Here is a 22629-nt window from a genome sequence, read left to right on the forward strand (position 1 = left end):
TGGCCGAGGTAAACCTCAGACTGATTATTACAGCAACAATATTTCGAACTACAGGAGCCCTGAAATAATTTTCTTTCCAAAACATCTGAAAAGATCCACATTTTGCCCTTTAAAAGACTAAAATGACTAAAACTGAATTATTTTTTTGAAATTCAATCTTTGAAGCAGAGATCATTGATAACATAAACGGTGTGTGAGGAAGTCGTTGTGTATAAGGATGCAGTCTGAAGAGTCTGACAGCGAGATAGGAGAGTGATACGGGAGCTTCCCCCCATCATAAACCACATCAGGCAGCACTGCTGCTTTTACAACCATATTGTAATCTACTACCCATAAATTTGGGAAGATCAATAATTTCATATTTTCCAAGTTATTTAAAAACTAGGAGCATATTTATTGTTTTGCGTAAAATAGTAGTCATTTTCTTGACATGTTCCCTTCTCATTCGGTTTAATATAATAGATAAGATAAGATAAAAAAAATATATTCTCTGCCTTGTATTATTCTTTGTACGCTGTACATCTAGGGAGTGAAGTTGCATGTCAAACTCTGTAAAATCTAACAACAATTTTTTAAATGAAACATTATAGTACAATTAGTAAAATATGGTATAGACAGATATTGATATGAAATACCAAGGTACATAAACAGCATTCCCTGGACCAACTAATGGCTATTACTGTAGTTCACCTCTTCTCGTCTTAAATCATTTCTATTATGAAGTTATAGAAAACACAAATCAAGCTAGTCTGCATGTGTGCTTTAGTTACCAGACTAACACACTACTGACAGCTAGGGGATCCCAGACTCAGGTGTGTTTTAGTTACCAGACTAACATACTACTGAGAGGGGACTCAGGTGTGCTTTAGTTACCAGACTAACACACTACTGAGAGGGGACTCAGGTGTGCTTTAGTTATCAGACTAACACACTACTGAGAGGGGACTCAGGTGTGCTTTAGTTATCAGACTAACACACTACTGAGAGGGGACTTTGGTGTGCTTTAGTTATCAGACTAACACACTACTGAGAGGGGACTCAGGTGTGCTTTAGTTATCAGACTAACATACTACTGAGAGGGGACTTTGGTGTGCTTTAGTTACCAGACTAACACACTACTGAGAGGGGACTCAGGTGTGCTTTAGTTATCAGACTAACACACTACTGAGAGGGGACTCAGGTGTGCTTTAGTTACCAGACTAACACACTACTGAGAGGGGACTCAGGTGTGCTTTAGTTACCAGACTAACACACTACTGAGAGGGGACTCAGGTGTGCTTTAGTTACCAGACTAACACACTACTGAGAGGGGACTCAGGTGTGCTTTAGTTACCAGACTAACACACTACTGAGAGGGGACTCAGGTGTGCTTTAGTTATCAGACTAACACACTACTGAGAGGGGACTCAGGTGTGCTTTAGTTATCAGACTAACACACTACTGGGAGGGGACTCAGGTGTGCTTTAGTTACAAGACTAACACACTACTGAGAGGGGACTCAGGTGTGCTTTAGTTATCAGACTAACAAATACATAACAGAGAGAGGACCGACTCTCTCAATTGAAGTCTGGACAAAGTAGGGATATATTGGCTGTATCAAACCTATGGTCCTTCAACAGGCAAAGGAAAGGTACAGAGTATTTAATTAAAGTGCTTAAAATTCCCTTAACCTTTTGATGTAGAAACTATATCTACAAAGTTAACCACACAAGATCTATGTATATGAACCAGAAACTCACAGCATCTTAAATAGCTAAAAAGAAAAGCACCCATACAACCTAGAGATCATGCCGTGAACTACAAAGATAATCTATTGCTTATTACTAATGTCAAACCTGATCATGGGTTGGACACAAAATAGCGTGACTAAATGCAATACATATGCATCTAGAATCCATCTCTAGAACAAGTTGATTCTTTTCAAATTGATTTCTCAAGGTCCCATTTTCTCTACTAATGTTGTGATACATGACCCTGAAATTCACTGAAGGACAAAATTATCTAAACTTCACCGATTGGATACAGTTATATAACCATGGTTACTGCAGATCCCAACAATTGAAATGAGTACATGCACTGAAAACAATTGCAGCAACATGGTGTGTTTGGGTACAAAGTGTTGAGAATGTCATCAAATCACTACACAATCTTGGAGCACCATTTGAAAAATTCATCCAAGCTCCTGAAACTTTGGAATCTATAGAACTGAAATTACATGTGTGAAGACTTCTTAATCTGAATGATCATTGACTGACATGCAGAAATAGATAGAAATAATTTCTAAACTTAATCACATATTAGACAAGTAGAATAGCAGGAAAGATTCCCCTAAGGCTTTGGTTCAGTTATGTCATATACTGCACTTGCTGTACCAAGCATTCTCTCAACAACCTGTTACAAACCTTTTATACAATATTATGATAGAAACCAGCTCCTTTTTGAAGATGCAATTAAGTAAATTACCAAATGAACTAAATCTCAAATTAGCGCTGTTATCAAACAAGAGGCCCATGGGCCTTAGTGGTCACATGAGTTTCGATAAATCTTGGCAAATGTGATCCCTGTGACCTTGAATTTGAGGTCGATTGTTGTTCACCCCAGCATGCTACATGCTAAATATGAAGTTTCTAAGTGTGTTGGTTCTCGATCGATCAACAAGAAGACGTTTAAAAGATTTTAACATATTTGAGCCTCATGGTGGCCTTGAATGAAGCTCAAGGTCATCAGTTTGTGCCATTGAGTATTTCGTTATGCAAAGTTATCTGCTGTTTTGAGCAGGTACTGGTTATTGTCTCATATAACCTGTCTGCATTTCGAAGTAATTAAACATATAAAGAATTTTTGAGAAAAGAAACTTTGTTTTTGTGATATAAGATAATAAAGTAGCAAATAATACCTGCTCACAAGAGCAACTGATATTTGTACATAATTAAAAGATTCAACATAAAAAGATTTCACCCTGGACTACAAACAAATGTGTGGAGAAATAAAGGTGATCTATTTGTGTTTATTTCCAATGCTCCTTATCAGGTCTCTAGGCCTCTTGCTTAATGAGAACATGTCATTTAAAGATTTCAGCATATTTGACCCCTGGACTATGAATGAATTAAGGTCAAGATCATACATTTGCCAGCATGCTATAGGCTCAATGTCTAGTCTCTAGATCTCTTGGTTATTGAGAAGAAATACAAAATGTAAGTTGTTTACAAACTGATAATAGGCAGAGGAAAGCAGACGGCTGACGATGCGCAATGGACGACAACAGACAAAATGCTATTAGAATAGGTCACTTGAGACTTTATCTCAGGTGACCTAAAAAACAAACACCAAACCCGAAAATGTAATGGAAGTTTCCCAGTTTCAGAAAGATGTTTTTTACTTTTTATATCTATTTCATATTTTTCATGGAAAGCAAAATATCTAGATCTGAAATCATGCAGCAGGATACAATTGCTATGATGTCTGTCATGTACATGTACATTGTATTACACTGCCTGATAACAAAATCAACCCATAATCAAGAAAATCTAGTAAAATTCTCAGTATCATTGGCCTTGGGTAAGAATATCCTGCAATTTTACAAAATATCATGCCAAGAATCCGAATGAAAAATACCAATTACGAAAATTGTTTCAATTCCCCAACTTTTTATTTAATTAATAGAGCTGGATCAGCAATATTGATTTGGTCCATAGTTCTTTTATGGTTTGGTATCATTATTTTGCAAAATCCAAATTTTTTGTATACAACAGATTCTCTGTTTAAACCACTTAAATAGTTTGGCTCCACTGGAAAAATGGTGATAAACCATAACAAGAGGCCCAGGGGCCTAAACGGTCATCTGACTCTAAATTAAAACCCTTATATTATTGTAGTATGCATTCTCTGTAGCAAGTATATAGTGGCACTGTTAGCCATGGTGGCCATCTTGGATTTCTGACCAACCCAATAAATAACAACACTTGGTCTGGACCATCTAAGGATAATTTCTGGTAAGTTAGAGCTGAATCCCACCGGTGGAATTTGAGAAGAAGTTTGAAATAGGTGTTGTTCAGGAAAACCATGATTGCGCAATCATGTTACAAAATGGCCGCCATTGCTGCTATGTCAAAGTTTTTACGAGGCTGAAAAAACACCTTGTTGGCCCTCCTTTCTTAACATCCTCACCAATTTCCAGCTCAATGGCACCAGTGGAACTGGAGAAGAAGTTTAAAATGTGTTTTTTAAGATGGCGGATATGGCGGCCATCTTGGATTTCAGACCAATCTAAAAAATAACAACACTTGGTCGGGATCATCACAGGAAAGTTTCAGCCCAACAGCACTGGTGGAACTTGAGAAGAAGTTTAAGATGTGTTTTTGAAGATGGTGGTTATGGTGGCCATCTTGGATTTCGGACCGACCCCAAAAATAACAACACTTGTTTGGGATAAAATCAGGATCATTTCAGGCAAGTTTCAGCTCAATAGCACTGGTGGAACTTGAGAAGTTTCAAACATTATTTTTCAAGATGGCGGCAATCTTGGATTTCGGACCGACCCGGAAAAGAACAACACTTGGTCGGGATCATATCAGGATCGTTTCAGGCAAGTTTCAGCTCAATAGCACTGGTGGAACTTGAGAAGAAGTTTAAAATGTGTTTTCAAAATGGCGGCTATGGCGGCCATCTTGGATTTCGGACCGACCCGAAAAATAACAACACTTGGTTGGGATCATCTCAGGATCATTTCTGACAAGTTTCAGCCCAACAGCTCTGGTGGAACTTTAGAAGTTTAAAATGTGTTTTTCAAGATGGCGGCTATGGCGGCCATCTTGGATTACGGACCGACCCCAAAAATAACTACACTTGGTCGGGATCATATCAGGATCATTTCAGGCAAGTTTCAGCTCAATAGCACTGGTGAAACTTGAGAAGAAGTTTTAAATGTGTTTTTCAAGATGACGGCTATGGCGGCCATCTTGGATTTCTGACCGACCCGAAAAATAACAACACTTGGTCGCGATCGTATCAGGATCATTTCAGGCAAGTTTCAGCTCAATAGCACTGGTGGAACTTGAGAAGGAGTTTAAAATGTGTTTTTCAAGATGGCGGCTATGGCGGCCATCTTGGATTTAAGACCAATCTAATAAATAACAACACTTGGTCGGGATCATCTCAGGATCATTTCTGGCAAGTTTCAGCCCAACCGCACTGGTGGAACTTGAGAAGAAGTTTAAAATGTGTTTCCAAAATGGCGGCTATGGCGGCCATCTTGGATTTTGGACTGACCCGAAAAATAACAACACTTGGTCAGGACCATCTCAGGATCATTTCAGGCAAGTTTCAGCTTAATCCCACTGGTGGAACTTGAGAAGAAGATTGAAATGTGAAAAGTTTACGCACGGCGGACGGCGGACGGCGCACGACGATGGACGAAGCATGATGACTATAGGTCATCCTGACCCTTCGGGTCAGATGACCTAACAAACCCGAAAAGGATCTTTAAAAAGATTTGTCACACTAATATTGAAGTCATTTCCTCTAAAGTGAAAAATTAAACATCATTACACTTTTTCCTCTTTAAAACTAAATATAAAATTAAAAAAATTTCGTGATTATAAAATGTTTTAATATCTGGTAAGAAGAGAAATACTTTTTCTATTATTAGGGTGGAGTACATGGTACTGTAACAGGACTTTCAGCGGACCCTTGAATGTGTTTGACTCCCCAAACTCATATTTGAGTCTTGGGTTTGAAAGCACATTCTATTTGACATATGTGCTGAAACTCAAGGTCAACTGGATGCCCCTTTGTAAAAATATTGTAATTCTGTACAGTGTGGATTTTGTAGGCACTTTTCAGAAGAAATAGAGAGCTGTTTAAAAACAAAACAACATACCTGGCTTAATATGTTGAGAATGTCTGGAAAACAACTGTGTCCAAAGGTGAAAATTTCACAACATATTCTGTTATATCATCAATCATTACACATATACAGAATGGTCGTTTTGTGCCAGCACTTCAAAGCTACTTCATTACACAGAAATATTGTGATGATGCTGAAAAATCTCTGGAGAAAGAAGTCAGTTATTGATTCTTTCATTCACTTCCATCTTTTATAAATTACTGTAAATATTACTCTAGGTTTTGTAGAATAGACAATTACCCTGGCGACTCCACGACGATATATAAACATTTGATAAGATGTCTCAGACAGAACCGTAAACTTTTCAGAAATTGGAAAGTTGTCGACCAAACTATCAGAAAAAACTTAGGTATAGGCGGTGCTAATAAAGCATTGGAAAAAAAGAAATCAACCAGCATTCACCTATTTGAAGTGCTTTTTATATTATGATGCAATTGTCAAAACCAGCCAATCAACATTCATGCTCATTCTCATCACACTCATGAAGACCTACCCAAGACAACTACTCTGACTTGTGTATCAGTAATGGTGTTGGGGAGGGCTACTCTGACTTGTGTATCAGTAATGGTGTTGGGGAGGGCTACTCTCAGTAATGGTGTTGGGGAGGGCTACTCTGACTTGTGTATCAGTAATGGTGTTGGGGAGGGTTACTTTCAGTAATGGTGTTGGGGAGGACTACTCTGACTTGTGTATCACAGTAATGGTGTTGGGGAGGGCTACTCTGACTTGTGTATCAGTAATGGTGTTGGGGAGGGCTACTCTGACTTGTGTATCAGTAATGGTGTTGGGGAGGGCTACTCTGACTTGTGTATCAGTAATGGTGTTGGGGAGGACTACTCTGACTTGTGTATCAGTAATGGTGTTGGGGAGGGCTACTCTGACTTGTGTATCAGTAATGGTGTTGGGGAGGGCTACTCTGACTTGTGTATCAGTAATGGTGTTGGGGAGGGCTACTCTGACTTGTGTATCAGTAATGGTGTTAGGGAGGGCTACTCTGACTTGTGTATCTCAGTAATGGTGTTGGGGAGGGCTACTCTGACTTGTGTATCAGTAATGGTGTTGGGGAGGGCTACTCTGACTTGTGTATCACAGTAATGGTGTTGGGGAGGGCTACTCTGACTTGTGTATCAGTAATGGTGTTGGGGAGGGCTACTCTGACTTGTGTATCACAGTAATGGTGTTGGGGAGGACTACTCTGACTTGTGTATCAGTAATGGTGTTGGGGAGGGCTACTGTAGCTTGTGTAAGTCAGTAATGATGTTGTCCCCAGCCACTCTGGCACAATTTTGTGTTAAATTTTACCATTATATCTTCATTCTATTTAATTACTGCTGTGTTTAGTTTCTCTATCAGGGACAACCTGTAATGTTTCCTTACATTCTACAGTGTATATATAATGTTGATCAGCGTGAAAATCACAGATTTATGGGACAAATGTATATATATCAGAAATGGTGCAATTTACTACAAGATTATGGACCAGATTCAGAGTACAAATGACCCACTTTCATTTTCCAACCCAGTGACTTGGGCCGACACATCTGCTTCACTAGCAAGGCATTTATTATTTATTAAGTTATGTAATATGCGTACTGATTATATGAATACATGCTGTATGAATCTCTATACAACCAGGATGCTGGGTATATAATTGTACCCACTTATATCTGGTCTCTGACTTACCAACTGGGCTTGCTACAGGAACATCAACATTATTGATGTATACAATGTACACTGCAATAAGGCACTCCCAAATCTTTATTAGTGTCAAAATGTAGGCAGTGACACAAAATAATATACAACCCCACGGGGCAGCTCCACAACAGAGCCAAACCATTGAGTGGGAGCACCTTGACCTGAGAGTATGATAGAAGCATTGGAACATGTAAAATGTGTGTAGCAATGATGTGATTAAGGTTGAGAGGGAAAAGTAATTTTTAGGAGTTGGTTCCTTATGTCCAATGCAATATCCTGTGTTGAGAATGTGGCAGCTCTAACTATATTTTCTAGTACTGTATAGTTTTGCTACAACATTGTTTTCAACCTTGATTGTTGACAGAAATCTAAAAAGATTCTTCCTTTTCTACTGATTAAGACTTCCTTCAACATGACCTTCAGTGTCCAGCAACATGACCTTAAGTATAAAGCTACATGACCATCAGTATCAATCAATATGACCTTTAGTGTCAAGGAACATGACCTTTAGTATCAAAAATATGACCTTTAGTATCAAGTAACATGACCTTCAGTGTCCAACAACATGACCTTCAGTGTCCAACAACATAACCTTCAGTGTCCAGCAACATGACCTTCAGTTTCAAGCAACATGACCTTCAGTATCAAGCAACATGACCTTCAGTATCCAGCAACAGGACACTCAGTGTCTTACAGACCAGCATTCTCCAGCAAAAGGACTTTATACTGGCCAATAGGACAAGACCAAGTGTTTCCAGCACCAACACCTGTAGGGTTAAAAATCTCAAAAATGGATTGGAGAAAATGGCTTTAAAAAAGAAATGGATACACATTTCGAAAAAATCAGCTTCTAAATTTACATAATGTTGACTGACCCTATCTAAAATAACTTTTCCATGTCAATGGACAATGTACAAAATCAGTTGTAATGGCTGGCTGTGAATCAATGAATCATGTAATAGCTCAGCTGATTGGTAGTCGGCTGATGTAACATACTTGTTGATTGGTCAGTGAACTATGCCTGAGACATAAACATCTGGATTTGTGACCAGTTATTAATCATTATACAACAGCCATGTTGATTGGTCAAATGACCATAAAGAAATCTTGTAGCCAAGGCCATGTTTTGGGAGCTGATTGGTCAGTGATATACAGCCAGGGATGTCTACAAGGTCAGCTATTTGGTACCGACTGCTTGGTAAAAGACTAATTGTGTAGCCTGAGAGGAGCTATCAAAACATGTGTGTGTGCCAACCAAACAGCTAATTTGATTTGTTAATGACCCCTGTATGAGGAAAGTTGATTGGTTGACCAGGGATAACCTGTCAAAACATGATGTGAACATATCCAATTTATGTAAAAGTATGTACATATCGAGCCGAAGCTTCCAATGAACCTTGTGAACTCTGGTCGGTCAGGCACATGTACTTACCTAAATAACTCACAGTAGCAAGCCAACTATTTTAAGAGGAAAACATCACTAATGCATCTTTTTGGATAACTTACAAAATATGAGATCAATTGTATGATATATGATTTATCTATCTACAACAACTGGCAACAGATTGGTCCTATGCAAAGTATGAATGTTTGACAATTACCTTTGTCTGATACTTGATCAGAATCAGTCATGATGACATCTAATTTATAGTTAAGGATTTTCTATAATAGCAATGTGATCTTGATCATGACTTTGAAACCCTAACCTGAAAAACATTCTCATGCATGCATGACCTTCATATGTAGTTTGGTACTAATTTTGGAGTGATATAGATGATTTCAATAAATTGTAACAGTGACATTGGCCTTGGCACCCTTAAAACATACTAAACTGCAAGGAAATAAAGGTGCTTGCAATGGTAACAATTATTTGGGGTGTGACACAATGGGATGGGGCAATGGTTAGTATAAATAGTAGATAGGAAATAGCAGTTGAGACAGTGGTCAGTATAATAGTAGATAGCAAATAGCAGTTTGGGCAATGGTCAGTATAATAGTAGATAGGAAATAGCAGTTTAGACAATGGTCAGTATAATAGGTAGGAAATAGCAGTTTAGACAGTAGTCAGTATAATAGGTAGGAAATAGCAGTTTAGACAATGGTCAGTATAATAGATAGGAAATAGCAGTTTAGACAATGGTCAGTATAATAGATAGGAAATAGCAGTTTAGACAATGGTCAGTATAATAGATAGGAAATAGCAGTTTAGACAGTGGTCAGTATAATAGTAGAGAGGAAATAGCAGTTTAGACAGTGGTCAGTATAATAGTAGATAGGAAATAGCAGTTTAGACAGTGGTCAGTATAATAGTAGATAGGAAATAGCAGTTTAGACAATGGTCAGTATAATAGTAGATAGGAAATAGCAGTTTAGACAATGGTCAGTATAATATAGATAGGAAATAGCAGTTTAGACAGTGGTCAGTATGATAGTAGATAGGAAAAAGCAGTTTAGACATTGGTCAGTATAATAGGTAGGAAATAGCAGTTTAGACAATGGTCAGTATAATAAGTAGATAGGAAATAGCAGTTTAGACAGTGGTCAGTATCAATAGTAGATAGGAAATAGCAGTTTAGATAGTGGTCAGTATAATAGGTAGGAAATAGCAGTTTAGACAGTGGTCAGTATAATAGGTAGGAAATAGCAGTTTAGACAATGGTTTGTATAATAGTAGATAGGAAATAGCAGTTTAGACAGTGGTCAGTATGATAGTAGATGGGAAATAGCAGTTTAGACAATGGTCAGTATAATAGGTAGATAATAACAGCAAACACTGATATACTAGATCAGTAGGATATATATAGACAAGACAGAGATAGCGAACCTGATTAAACTGACCACTTAGGGGGAAATGAAATGACAGTTCCCAGGGCAGGTCATAAGATAAATTCCATAGTTCATTTACATAGGCATTCTAATATATACAAGATGTAGTTACACCTGACCTGGGTATATATAGTAGATTGAAGGCAGGTCTAGTAGTCAATACCACAGCTCACAGTGCAATATTATCATCATTTCAGACATTTTGTAATTGTTCAATTTCAAAAAGATTTACAAGTTGGATTGTTGTTTAAGTTACAGAGTAGATGATGGAACAGTTTCCCCAGGGTAGTAGAGACAAACACTAACATATTATAGAGGAATTTTACATTCACTAGATGTGTTTCCATGAGCTATAATATATAGATAAAGTATGCAATCTCGGATGATTAGTCTCCAGGGTAGTATAAAAGCCAGCCACTGAAGTAACCTGGAATAGTTGCAGCCCTCGTAAAACTGGTACTGCATTACATACAAACCTTTATCATAAAGCCAGATAACAACAAATCATTCAAACAATATTAGGGGAAATTGTTTTGTGTGTCTTATCAAAGATGATGACTGTTAAAGTTTTATTACAAACAATGAAAACAAATAAAATCCCCTGTCAGCAGGGACACGCTAGATTTTCTGAGCCCAAATCTTATGACTCTGTCAGAAGCCACACTAGACTTTCTGAGTCTTTGGACATGCTAGACTTTCTGAGTCTTTAGACTGTGTCAGCAGCCATGCTAGACTTTCTGAGTCTTTAGACTGTGTCAGCAGCCATGCTAGACTTTCTGAGTCTTTAGACTGTGTCAGCAGCCATGCTAGACTTTCTGAGTCTTTAGACTGTGTCAGCAGCCATGCTAGACTTTCTGAGTCTTTAGACTGTGTCAGCAGCCATGCTAGACTTTCTGAATCTTAGGATTGTGTCAGCAGCCATGCTAGACTTTCTGAATCTTAGGACTGTGTCAGCAGCCATGCTAGACTTTCTGAATGTTTAGACCGTGTCAGCAGCCATACTAGACTTTCTGAGTCTTTAGACTGTGTCAGCAGCCATGCTAGACTTTCTGAATGTTTAGACCGTGTCAGCAGCCATACTAGACTTTCTGAGTCTTAGGATTGTGTCAGCAGTCATACTAGACTTTCTGAGTCTTAGGATTGTGTCAGCAGCCATACTAGACTTTCTGAGTCTTTAGACTGTGTCAGCAGCCATGCTAGACTTTCTGAGTCTTAGGATTGTGTCAGCAGCCATACTAGACTTTCTGAGTGTTTAGACTGTGTCAGCAGCCATACTAGACTTTCTGAGTCTTAGGATTGTGTCAGCAGTCATACTAGACTTTCTGAGTGTTTAGACCGTGTCAGCAGCCATACTAGACTTTCTGAGTGTTTAGACCGTGTCAGCAGCCATGCTAGACTTTCTGAGTCTTAGGATTGTGTCAGCAGTCATACTAGACATTCTGAGTCTTTGGACTGTGTCAGCAGCCATACTAGACTTTCTGAGTCTAAGGACTGTGTCAGCAGTCATGCTAGACTTTCTGAATCTTAGGATTGTGTCAGCAGCCATGCTAGACTTTCTGAGTCTTTAGACTGTGTCAGCAGCCATGCTAGACTTTCTGAATGTTTAGACCGTGTCAGCAGCCATACTAGACTTTCTGAGTCTTAGGATTGTGTCAGCAGCCATACTAGACTTTCTGAGTGTTTAGACCGTGTCAGCAGCCATACTAGACTTTCTGAGTGTTTAGACCGTGTCAGCAGTCATACTAGACTTTCTGAGTGTTTAGACCGTGTCAGCAGTCATACTAGACTTTCTGAGTGTTTAGACCGTGTCAGCAGCCATACTAGACTTTCTGAGTCTTAGGATTGTGTCAGCAACCATGCTAGACTTTCTGAGTGTTTAGACCGTGTCAGCAGCCATGCTAGACTTTCTGAGTGTTTAGACCGTGTCAGCAGCCATGCTAGACTTTCTGAGTGTTTAGACCATGTCAGCAGTCATACTAGACTTTCTGAGTGTTTAGACCGTGTCAGCAGCCATACTAGACTTTCTGAGTCTTAGGATTGTGTCAGCAGCCATGCTAGACTTTCTGAGTGTTAAGACCCTGTCAGCAGTCATACTAGACTTTCTGAGTGTTTAGACCGTGTCAGCAGCCATACTAGACTTTCTGAGTGTTTAGACCGTGTCAGCAGCCATACTAGACTTTCTGAGTGTTTAGACCGTGTCAGCAGCCATGCTAGACTTTCTGAGTGTTTAGACCGTGTCAGCAGCCATACTAGACTTTTTGAGTCTTAGGATTGTGTCAGCAGTCATACTAGACATTCTGAGTCTTTGGACTGTGTCAGCAGTCATGCTAGACTTTCTGAGTGTTTAGACCGTGTCAGCAGCCATACTAGACTTTCTGAGTGTTTAGACCGTGTCAGCAGCCATGCTAGACTTTCTGAGTCTTAGGATTGTGTCAGCAGCAATACTAGACTTTCTGAGTCTTTGGACTGTGTCAGCAGCCATACTAGACATTCTGAGTCTTAGGACTGTGTCAGCAGTCATGCTAGACTTTCTGAGTCTTTGGACTGGTTCAGCAGCCATACTAGACTTTCTGAGTCTTTGGACTGTGTCAGCAGCGATACTAGACTTTCTGAATCTTAGGATTGTGTCAGCAGCAATACTAGACTTTCTGAGTCTTTGGACTGTGTCAGCAGTCATGCTAGACTTTCTGAGCCTTAGGACTGTGTCAGCAGCCATACTAGACTTTCTGAGTCTTAGGACTGTGTCAGCAGTTATACTAGACTTTCTGAGTCTTAGGACTGTGAGAGCAGCGATACTAGACTTTCTGAGTCTTAGGATTGTGTCAGCAGCAATACTAGACTTTCTGAGTCTTAGGACTGTGTCAGCAGTTATACTAGACTTTCTGAGTCTTAGGACTGTGTCAGCAGCGATACTAGACTTTCTGAGTCTTAGGATTGTGTCAGCAGCAATACTAGACTTTCTGAGTCTTATGACTCTGTCAGAAGCCACACTAGACTTTCTGAGTCTTTGGACATGCTAGACTTTCTGAGTCTTTAGACTGTGTCAGCAGCCATGCTAGACTTTCTGAGTCTTAGGACTGTGTCAGCAGCCATGCTAGACTTTCTGAGTCTTTGGACTGTGTCAGCAGCCATGCTAGACTTTCTGAGCCTTAGGACTATGTCAGCAGTCATGCTAGACTTTCTGAGTCTTTGGACTGGTTCAGCAGCGATACTAGACTTTCCGAGTCTAAGGACTGTGTCAACAGTCATGTAAGTTATGCTTTCTGAGAATAGGTCTTAAGATACACTGGCCATAACCCAACTAAATTTTAATATGAGATTATTCGCCCCTAGTTTGTAATTCAAGATCAGACATAACCAGAAGACTATTTTAGGGACAGGAGCTAGTCTTGCTTAGGGACTTTGTCAGCAGCTGTAACTGATATGCTCGAGGCTTTCTTGTCTAATTTGGATAAAGCACCCATCAGACCCACCCTACTTCCACATAATAACAGGTTCAGTGGCAATCCATGCAGCAAGCAAATCCCTTGTCATTTGATAGCTTGGAAGAACATGTCCTATGTCACTTGGTAAAAAGTAGCTGCGAATGCTGGTTAGTTAAATGTTCTGGAGAGTACGTCCCATCATACTCTCTCACATCGCCATCATCAATGAACCATCTTTGTCACATCAGGCTAACACCACAATACCATGGTAAAGAGTGTCCTCTCATTGTGGTACGTTGAGTGCCCCCATCTAGATCTCTGTATCATTTCAAGCCCCAACACAATATATAATACCATGGTAACGAGTTTCCCTTCACAATGGTACGTTGAGTGTCCCCTCACGGTGGTACGTTGATCGAGTGTCCCCTCACGGTGGTACGTTGAGTGTCCACTGACTGTGGTACGCTGAGTGTCCCCTCATGGTGGTACGTTGAGTGTCCACTGACTGTGGTCTCTGTGAGATCTCTGTATCAAGTTAATTTAAGCCCTAACACAATACACCATACCATGGTAATGAGAACAGCTTCTCCAATATTGCTTTAAAAGGCTTTGTATTGAGTTTACTGAGGAACAACACATTAATCTGATTTAAAATACATAGCTGCCATGGGTTTGATAATAATTTATGAGATGCCATTGAAATTTAAATAGTTAGAGAAACTGTACCACTTAAGAGGTGCAAAAGCCCATTTTGGGATGGAGAACCAAGAGTCTTGAGTAGTCTATAGTGTTACCTGATCATGACAGCTATAACATTTTACCATCATCTCACCACAGACAGATTTCACCACGGACAGATCTCACCATGGACGTATCATCGCCTGACAAGCCAGTGACATTGGACCTCACATGTCGCCCATCACATTAAACCCATTGAAACATCACAGGAAACCCCAACATCAGAATTTTTTGCATAATGATACTTAGGATTTAAATCTAGTAAAATATTAGTAACAGTTAATGTCAGGAGAGGAGAAACCTTTGGAAGAGTGCCTGACATGTTTGTATGCTGCGATATTTATCAAAGATGACTTTAATGTGCGGTACAGTTTCCATTGTTGAAGTGGCCCTTGAAGAACGGCCACTGAAACTCTAGGTGAAATCAAGATAAAAGCTATGGTGTTTCAGAGACAATCTAAATAATTTTCTTTCTACCTTAAATTAATGTAGACTCATTATCTTCGACACACAATTAACCCTTAATTTTTTTCTTTAAAAAAACATTTAAGCTTGCCAACACATTTTTGGGTTCAGTAATCTATACTGCCATACAATCTTTATAAATATGTTTGAAGTTTCTAAAATGATAACATGCCATAGTTTCTAATAAATTCCAATAGCTCCACCTGATAACTTTGATGATTATAAATAATCCCACACTAGTTTTAAATTACAGCTGAATTGTAATGCTAAATATCTCCGCTTAGTTTCAAAGCATACAGCTTAATTCTAACACCAAATTAACTCCCCTTAGTTTGGAATCATACAGCTTAATTCTAATATCAACTTATCTCCCCCTAGGTTTCAAATTACAGCTTCATTCTAATATCAACTTATCTCCACCTAGTTCAAAATTACATTACTGAATTATAACACCAGCCCCTTCCCATTAAGATAAATATTTATTGTTATGATATAATTGATATTAAGAATATTTACACATTAGAGAAAGGAGTCTGTCTAAAACAGTTGACATGAACAGAAAAATATTTTTATTATGCATTTTTATGTATAGTCCTGTATCCATAACTTGTACCATTAAGGATTATCTGATCAACCATTACATGAATCATGCTCATTTCCATCCCCTTTTTTGTATAAAACACATGTTGTACAGTAGGGCTTTAACAATGTTTATAAATACTAGTAGCCACAGGAAGCCATCGTCATGAAAGTCCATCACAGCTGTATTAACAGGGTGATGAATTAATGTGTTAGTGCTGAGAGGATCGCTGTGGTATATATCTCCATCAAATATTGTATATCTATCCCTCTTCCTTGGTGGTCAGCTGACCAATGGTCAAGTTTTGGTCAGTGTATGGTTGTTATTACACATCAGTAGGCAGCAAACTCTACCCTTTTATCCCACTCATTGGCACCTAACACAACAAACACTCCTACATCCCTTCTACCAATGTAGTTAACACACTCCATCAGCTTTATAACTCAAATCTCATTATGAAAGTACAATAATTTAGAACTGAATAATTTCACAGAGACTACAACTTGCTGGGCTTACACAAATGGAATGTGATAATTCACTTATATATTTTCTTAAAGATAACCACAAAAAAATTGAAGTAAATTCGTTAGCTATATCCAGGTTGACAAGGCTCACAAACAATGACCCCATGACATTTACTCTCCAGTAATGCTGTTTTCACACCTGGCTGGTTTGGAAAATCAAAAGTTTCAAACTAGGGGAGATAATTATAAGGGAACAGGTCAGGGCTGAAGACTGCCTGGTTGCCATGCAGGTACATCAAATAGTGTCCATTTAGAGTTTGGTGGTACCTCAAATAGTGTCCGTCTAGACCTCAAATAGTGTCTGTCTAGAGTTTGGTTATACCTCAAATAGTGTCCGTCTAGAGTTTGGTTATACCTCAAATAGTGTCCGTCTAGAGTTTGGTGGTACCTCAAATAGTGTCTGTCTAGAGTTTGGTGGTACCTCAAATAGTGTCTGTCTAGAGTTTGGTGGTACCTCAAATAGTGTCTGTCTAGAGTTTGGTGGTACCTCAAATAGTGTCCGTCTAGAGTTTGGTGGTACCTCAAATAGTGTCCGTCTAGAGTTTGGTGGTACCTCAAATAGTGTCCGTCTAGAGTTTGGTGGTACCTCAAATAGTGTCTGTCTAGAGTTTGGTGGTACCTCAAATAGTGTCTGTCTAGAGTTTGGTGGCACCTCAAATAGTGTCTGTCTAGAGTTTGGTGGTACCTCAAATAGTGTCTGTCTAGAGTTTGGTGGTACCTCAAATAGTGTACGTCTAGAGTTTGGTGGTACCTCAAATAGTGTCCATTTGGTTGTACCAGTTCGAGTCACAGTCTGGTCTTTGCAAATCCAGAAGCATTTGTCTCCTCCTATTACACTGTATAGGAATATCCATGTACCCTTAAATTCTTTATAAAAACTTAGGGGCTGATAAGATACATTAAGTCTTGTGTTCAAGGTATGATAAAGAAACCTGCATACTCTGCAGGGTACATACAGGTAAAATCTAGGATACAATGTGAGCCTACACACCCAACGTTTAATAATCTTATCCAATAGGTTGACATTCCTTGTATTAAGGTAAAGAAAATATTCTATTATCTTCTACTGTCATGTAATATATATATTTCTGCTCAAATATTGTCATTGTGCTAGGTGATTCTGACTTTTCTGATCCATTAATCACACAGCTTGCCTGACAAAATACATTAATTACCATCACATCTCTGTACACGACCAGCGCCTTCTCCAACAGCAAACTATACATATTAACTTGATCATTAGCTAATTAAGCTAAGTGTCTAAACTGCACCGAGTCAATTTCCGTAGTAATTCTGGTAAGCTGAATCATAGTAATTCACAGCCGAGGAAGATGCTGGGATTATCATGGTCCATTTACACAGATCTGTCACAGAGCTCCTAATTATACCAGTGGCAGTAATGGCAATGACATTGTTATATTTTTCAGAAAAAAAAAATGTGAATTTGAAAGAGAACAACTTCTGTCGATGCACTGCATTGTACCGTATAGTCATAACAACTAACATGTCCAGCAGTAAGATAGACAATATCTCACCGAAGAGTCTATCACTGACATACAATTGTTACACTTACAGGATAACTTCACTGACTTGCTGGTTATACACCCCAGTAGACTTATTTTGGTTTGAGTTCCAAACTATCCATCTCATCTATGTTTATTTCCCATATAAGCATGATCATTTCAGTCAATTAGTTCAACACATTCCGACATACCTGCATGCCTCTCCTCCACCCAACAATCCCCTCTAGATCTCCTCCATCCAGAAATCCTCCTCACCTTCAAATTTCATAATGAACAAAGACTATTGAAATAGTATCACATACAAGCCTTACATGTAAACTTTTCTAGAAAGTCTGAACATTCACAGAAGTGTTTGAATTTGCATGCAATAAATAACATCTCCTAAAAGAGGCTTGTATTTTAATGATGTCTCCCTGGCCATTGTGTCACGAATGCATGAACCTTTGATTCCACAGGGAATTGTTCCTGCAAGTCTGAGGGTTATATACTTTACATTTCTTATGTACAGGGAATACATCATTCCACAGACTTAATAGACAATGGAAAAGTTCTTATATCTAACTTACTTTATTTTCTGTCAGTAGTGATTATTTTGAACACGGCATAAAAAAGTGACCTTTACCAGATGGAGGCTGCAGTCAGACCTAACCTTGTCAAAATGACCACAGGTCAATTTAAGTGACCACACCAAACCAGTGATTTTGGTAGGATGAATATCAGTGTAGCAGCTGTGATATCTATTGATTCAACTTTATTATGTAATATATGAACTGTGAATTCTGGTTCACGAAACAGACTTTTACGATTTTAAAAGCTATATCTATATTTGCATGTAGGCCATGGAAATACAACGTATGCTTTGCTGTTTTCTAGATCGAAAATCATATAAGTTCGTGATTTTCAGAAGAAAAAATTTCCATATAATTAAAGCTATCTTTCAAACTTAAGAACAAACAATTTCATTGACATATTCCAAAAGTACCTCTGTTCTATAAAATGATTCAAGTTTATCTTAAAGTGTGTTAATCCATATTTCCTTAATTAAGGTCCAAATTAACTATATGTATACCTGATTAATTAATCAATATCTTAAAAATCTTCGTTGATTTTCATTCACATTCTATCAAGGTCATCCAGATGTTTGACAACATTAAATTTTACTATTCACTTTCCACAAAAACATAGAACATAAGTACTCACTTGAATAAATGTAGAAACTTTGATATTTTCTGGGTGTTAGCCAAATTTTAGATATAAAACAGTACTGGTATGTATCTATTAGCATGCAAATAACGTCTCTGAACATATCAGTCTGTAAAGCACTTGGAATTTCCTATTGAACTTTGGGGAGCATATTCAGAATCAAGTGGCTCTTTTTTTAAGTCTGAAGGAGAAATTTGTTCACAATTTCTTAAATAAACTCTGATCTCTAACATTATGCAATATATCAGTAAAACTATGTCTAGTCTTCTGAGAGTGAGGATGGAAATTCCACCCATAAAACACTAGGAAATAGGTCAATTAACTTATTATACATCTGGTCTAGACTAGCACAGAAAATCATAAGCAAAGCAGTATTAATGTTTTGGTTCAGATAGGGGGAACAACCAGTTCTCAGAAATTCTAACTTGAATTCCAACTTACAATTGACAGGATCAGTCCTTGCTGATCATGGCTGACAATGACAATTTAAGAATCCAGCTAATTGTGTTTAAGCTTCTATAATTTGGAACCTAATTCTTGTAGCAGCATTATACATACTAAGTACATCAGAACTGAACTTGGTGTGAAGTGTCTAGTTATAACCATTGGTATTGTGAGAATCTCTTGTCAAACATTATGCAGACAACAACTAAAAAACCTCTCTTTGGCATCGTGTTTCACTACTGAGTGGTAGAGTGAAAAAAGAATTGATAATGACAAGAACATCATAACGAAGAGGAATAGGGGCTTGGAAAAATACTGTCAAACTTAGTCAAAAGTGGCAGCTAGAATGGCAAAACAAGGGAAAGGATTAGTCATTATATTGGCACAAAAATCCATGTTCTAAGGAATGATCATGGTGCACACGAAAACAATGGAAGTTTTAAAAAAAAAAAATCATTTGTCAAAAATGACAAGGGAAAAGCACAAAGAAAGAAAGTCTTTTGTAATGACATAAACATGACAACTATGTAAAAATGGGTGAAGAGGGATGGACTGCTCATTATAAACATCTTCTTAACTTAACACATTTCTCAGTGATAGCCACCCTCTCCTAAACTTTTATGTTTCTCCATTACGGCCAACTTCGTCTTAACCTAGCTAACACATTTCTCAGTGATAGCCATCCTCTCCTAAACTTTTACGTTTCTCTATTACGACCATGCACCTTCACCTTAACTTAACACATTTCTCGGTGACAGCCACCCTCTACTAATAATAAACTTAACAAAGTTTTCAGTTGTGGTCACCTTCTCTTGAACTTATACGTTTCTCAGTTATGGTCACCTTCGCCCTAACTTAACACATCTTACCACACTTTTCATTTATGGTCAACTAACTTAACATGTTTAAACATGTTACAACAAGTTACAGCCACCTCAAGCTCGTAAACTAAACACATTTCTAAGTTAGAGTCACTCTCTAAATTTAATACATTTCTCAGATGCGGCCACCTTCTCTAAACTTACCACATTCCTCATTTATGGCTACCTTCTCTAAACTTAACACATTTTTCAGTTTCTGCAATTTTTTCCTAAACTTAAAAAACTTTTCAGTTACAGCCAGTTAAGATCTTCTCAAGTCTGTACTGCAGGCTGGTTCGACTGGCAAAAACACACAATAAACTGTTTGAAGATGACAAAACATTTTGTGTTAAATATCAAAGGAGAGAAGATTGATCAAAAGATGCCAGCCCACAGTCTATACAATCTAGGTACAACATACTTAGGAATCAATGTTTTCCTTTATACCAAATTTTTTTTCTTTTTTCTAAGGTTTGAAGCTTATACAATATGATTATATCACTGTTTGTTTTAAACGTTTTTCATAAATCACACTTGTACCTTTGATCAGAAGAGTTAAATCATGATAAATAGGAACCTCACACCTCTTTATATAGACTCAATCAAGTGTGTCTTCGTTAAATCAACTGTGATTGGTCGATAAGTTCAATTTACAGGTGTTAAAAAGATTCTGATTGGTTGATAAGATGCCAAGAGTCGAATTCCATCTATGATTTAGCCACCATGAAGTAAACCCGAATTTTTATTCAAAGCAGTTCTACTGCTGATTTAACAATACAACTAGCTATGGACTTGTATGATATCTGGAAAAATTGTAAGATCTATGTGGAATTGTAACGGTGTTGAATCCAATAGTTTAAAAACAGACTTCAATTTTTAAAGCTGTAATATAAATGAGTGAAGATAACCAATGTATGCTAGTCAAAAAAGTCACACACATACCAAGTATATAGATTGATTTCAAGGTTACTGAATGAATAAATGATAAAGTTACCTTATAAGCAGCTCTGAATATATTTTCAAAATTCTAAAAGTTGCCTATTCAGAACCCTTCTTCTTTTAGAAAGGAGATATTCTCAGTTTAGACATAAACTATGAGTAAAACTTCTTCATCTAATTTCAAAATTATAAACCTATCGAAAAAGGACATCATGTTTGTAAATGAATATGTATACTTTTCTGAAGCTTGAAATATGTGATATGTTTCATCTCCGTAGAAATTCCCTAAATTGGCAAATATACATTAAATATATAATTATGAGAGACAGAGTAAATTTGGTTATCTCAAACTTCAGTCCATACAGTGAAATTTCTATATAAAATATACTTGATTTCTTCCATTACTCAAGACTACAAAGTTTTTTTTATATCCCACTGACTTTGAGAGAACAGGAAAACAAGAACAGGTAATATTAATTGTATTTAACAATGGCCATGGTCATGTGTGCACTGTCTCAATGTAGAGATCATGTGCTCCACCAAGATAAAATTAGATTTCAGCGTACTTCCAGCGTAAACTTTAACAAGGTTTCTGGATTCTTACTTCGATCAAATTTAAACAAATGTGCAATGAAGCTAACTTTAGAAGAATAAAGAAATTGAATTCAATGCCATTTGTCATTCAGTTTCTCTCTCAACTTCAATACTCTCTAAGCTAGTAATATCCTATACTCTCGAAACTAATGCCACACCAACCAATGAAATTAAAACCTTTGTAATATCCTATACTCTCGAAACTAATGCCACACCAACCAATGAAATTAAAACCTTTGTATCTCCAACTCAGATTCTAATACACGGCTTCAAAACTGATTCCAAAATGTTATTTCTTCGTACAAATTCAAAGTACAGTCCAACATTAAATTTATAACGAGTTTTCTAGATTTTTTTTGTTATACTCTCAAAGATATCATTCCTATAACTGTCAAAGAAATCTCAATAATGTTTATCAGCATCATTACATTCCTCTAAAATATCAAGTTTGAGAAAGAATCTAGAATAACTAACAGTGAATTATGGGTATTTGTGTCCCACCAAGAAACTAAGTACCATATATATTCTCAATGCTGTACATCATCAGTAAAGTAATCAAAATAAGACACATTTTAAGTATATATATATGTGTGGTGTGAGGGAGAGGGAAGAGGCATTCAAGTGGGTGGGTCTGATGAGGTATACAATGTCACACCTTACATTATACCAGGATTTCCTACTGAGGTATACAATGTCACACCTTACATTATACCAGGATTTCCTACTGAGGTATACAATGTCACACCTTACATTATACCAGGATTTCCTACTGAGGTATACAATGTCACACCTTACATAACACCAGGATTTCCTACTGAGGTATACAATGTCACACCTTACATAACACCAGGATTTCCTACTGAGGTATACAATGTCACACCTTACATTATACCAGGATTTCCTACTGA

At 37.7% G+C, this 22629-nt stretch overlaps 2 protein-coding genes across 9 annotated transcripts in view; one reads left to right on the forward strand and one right to left on the reverse strand.

Annotated features, from left to right (window-relative positions):
- The window catches only part of LOC117321526 (thrombospondin type-1 domain-containing protein 7A-like), a 282966-nt gene that overhangs the window by 122508 nt on the left and 137829 nt on the right, over positions 1-22629 (reverse strand). The gene's annotated exons all lie outside the window — the stretch shown is intronic.
- LOC117342088 (gibberellin-regulated protein 14-like) overlaps positions 13479-22629 on the forward strand; it is a 51961-nt gene continuing 42810 nt past the window's right edge. Inside the window, exon 1 of the mRNA XM_033904079.1 lies at positions 13479-13675. Within this exon, the coding sequence (XP_033759970.1) occupies positions 13479-13675 (197 nt within the window). The remainder of the gene's footprint in view (positions 13676-22629) is intronic.

This window comes from Pecten maximus, chromosome 2 (genome assembly GCF_902652985.1).
Source record: "Pecten maximus chromosome 2, xPecMax1.1, whole genome shotgun sequence".
NCBI classification, from domain to species: Eukaryota; Metazoa; Mollusca; class Bivalvia; order Pectinida; family Pectinidae; genus Pecten; species Pecten maximus.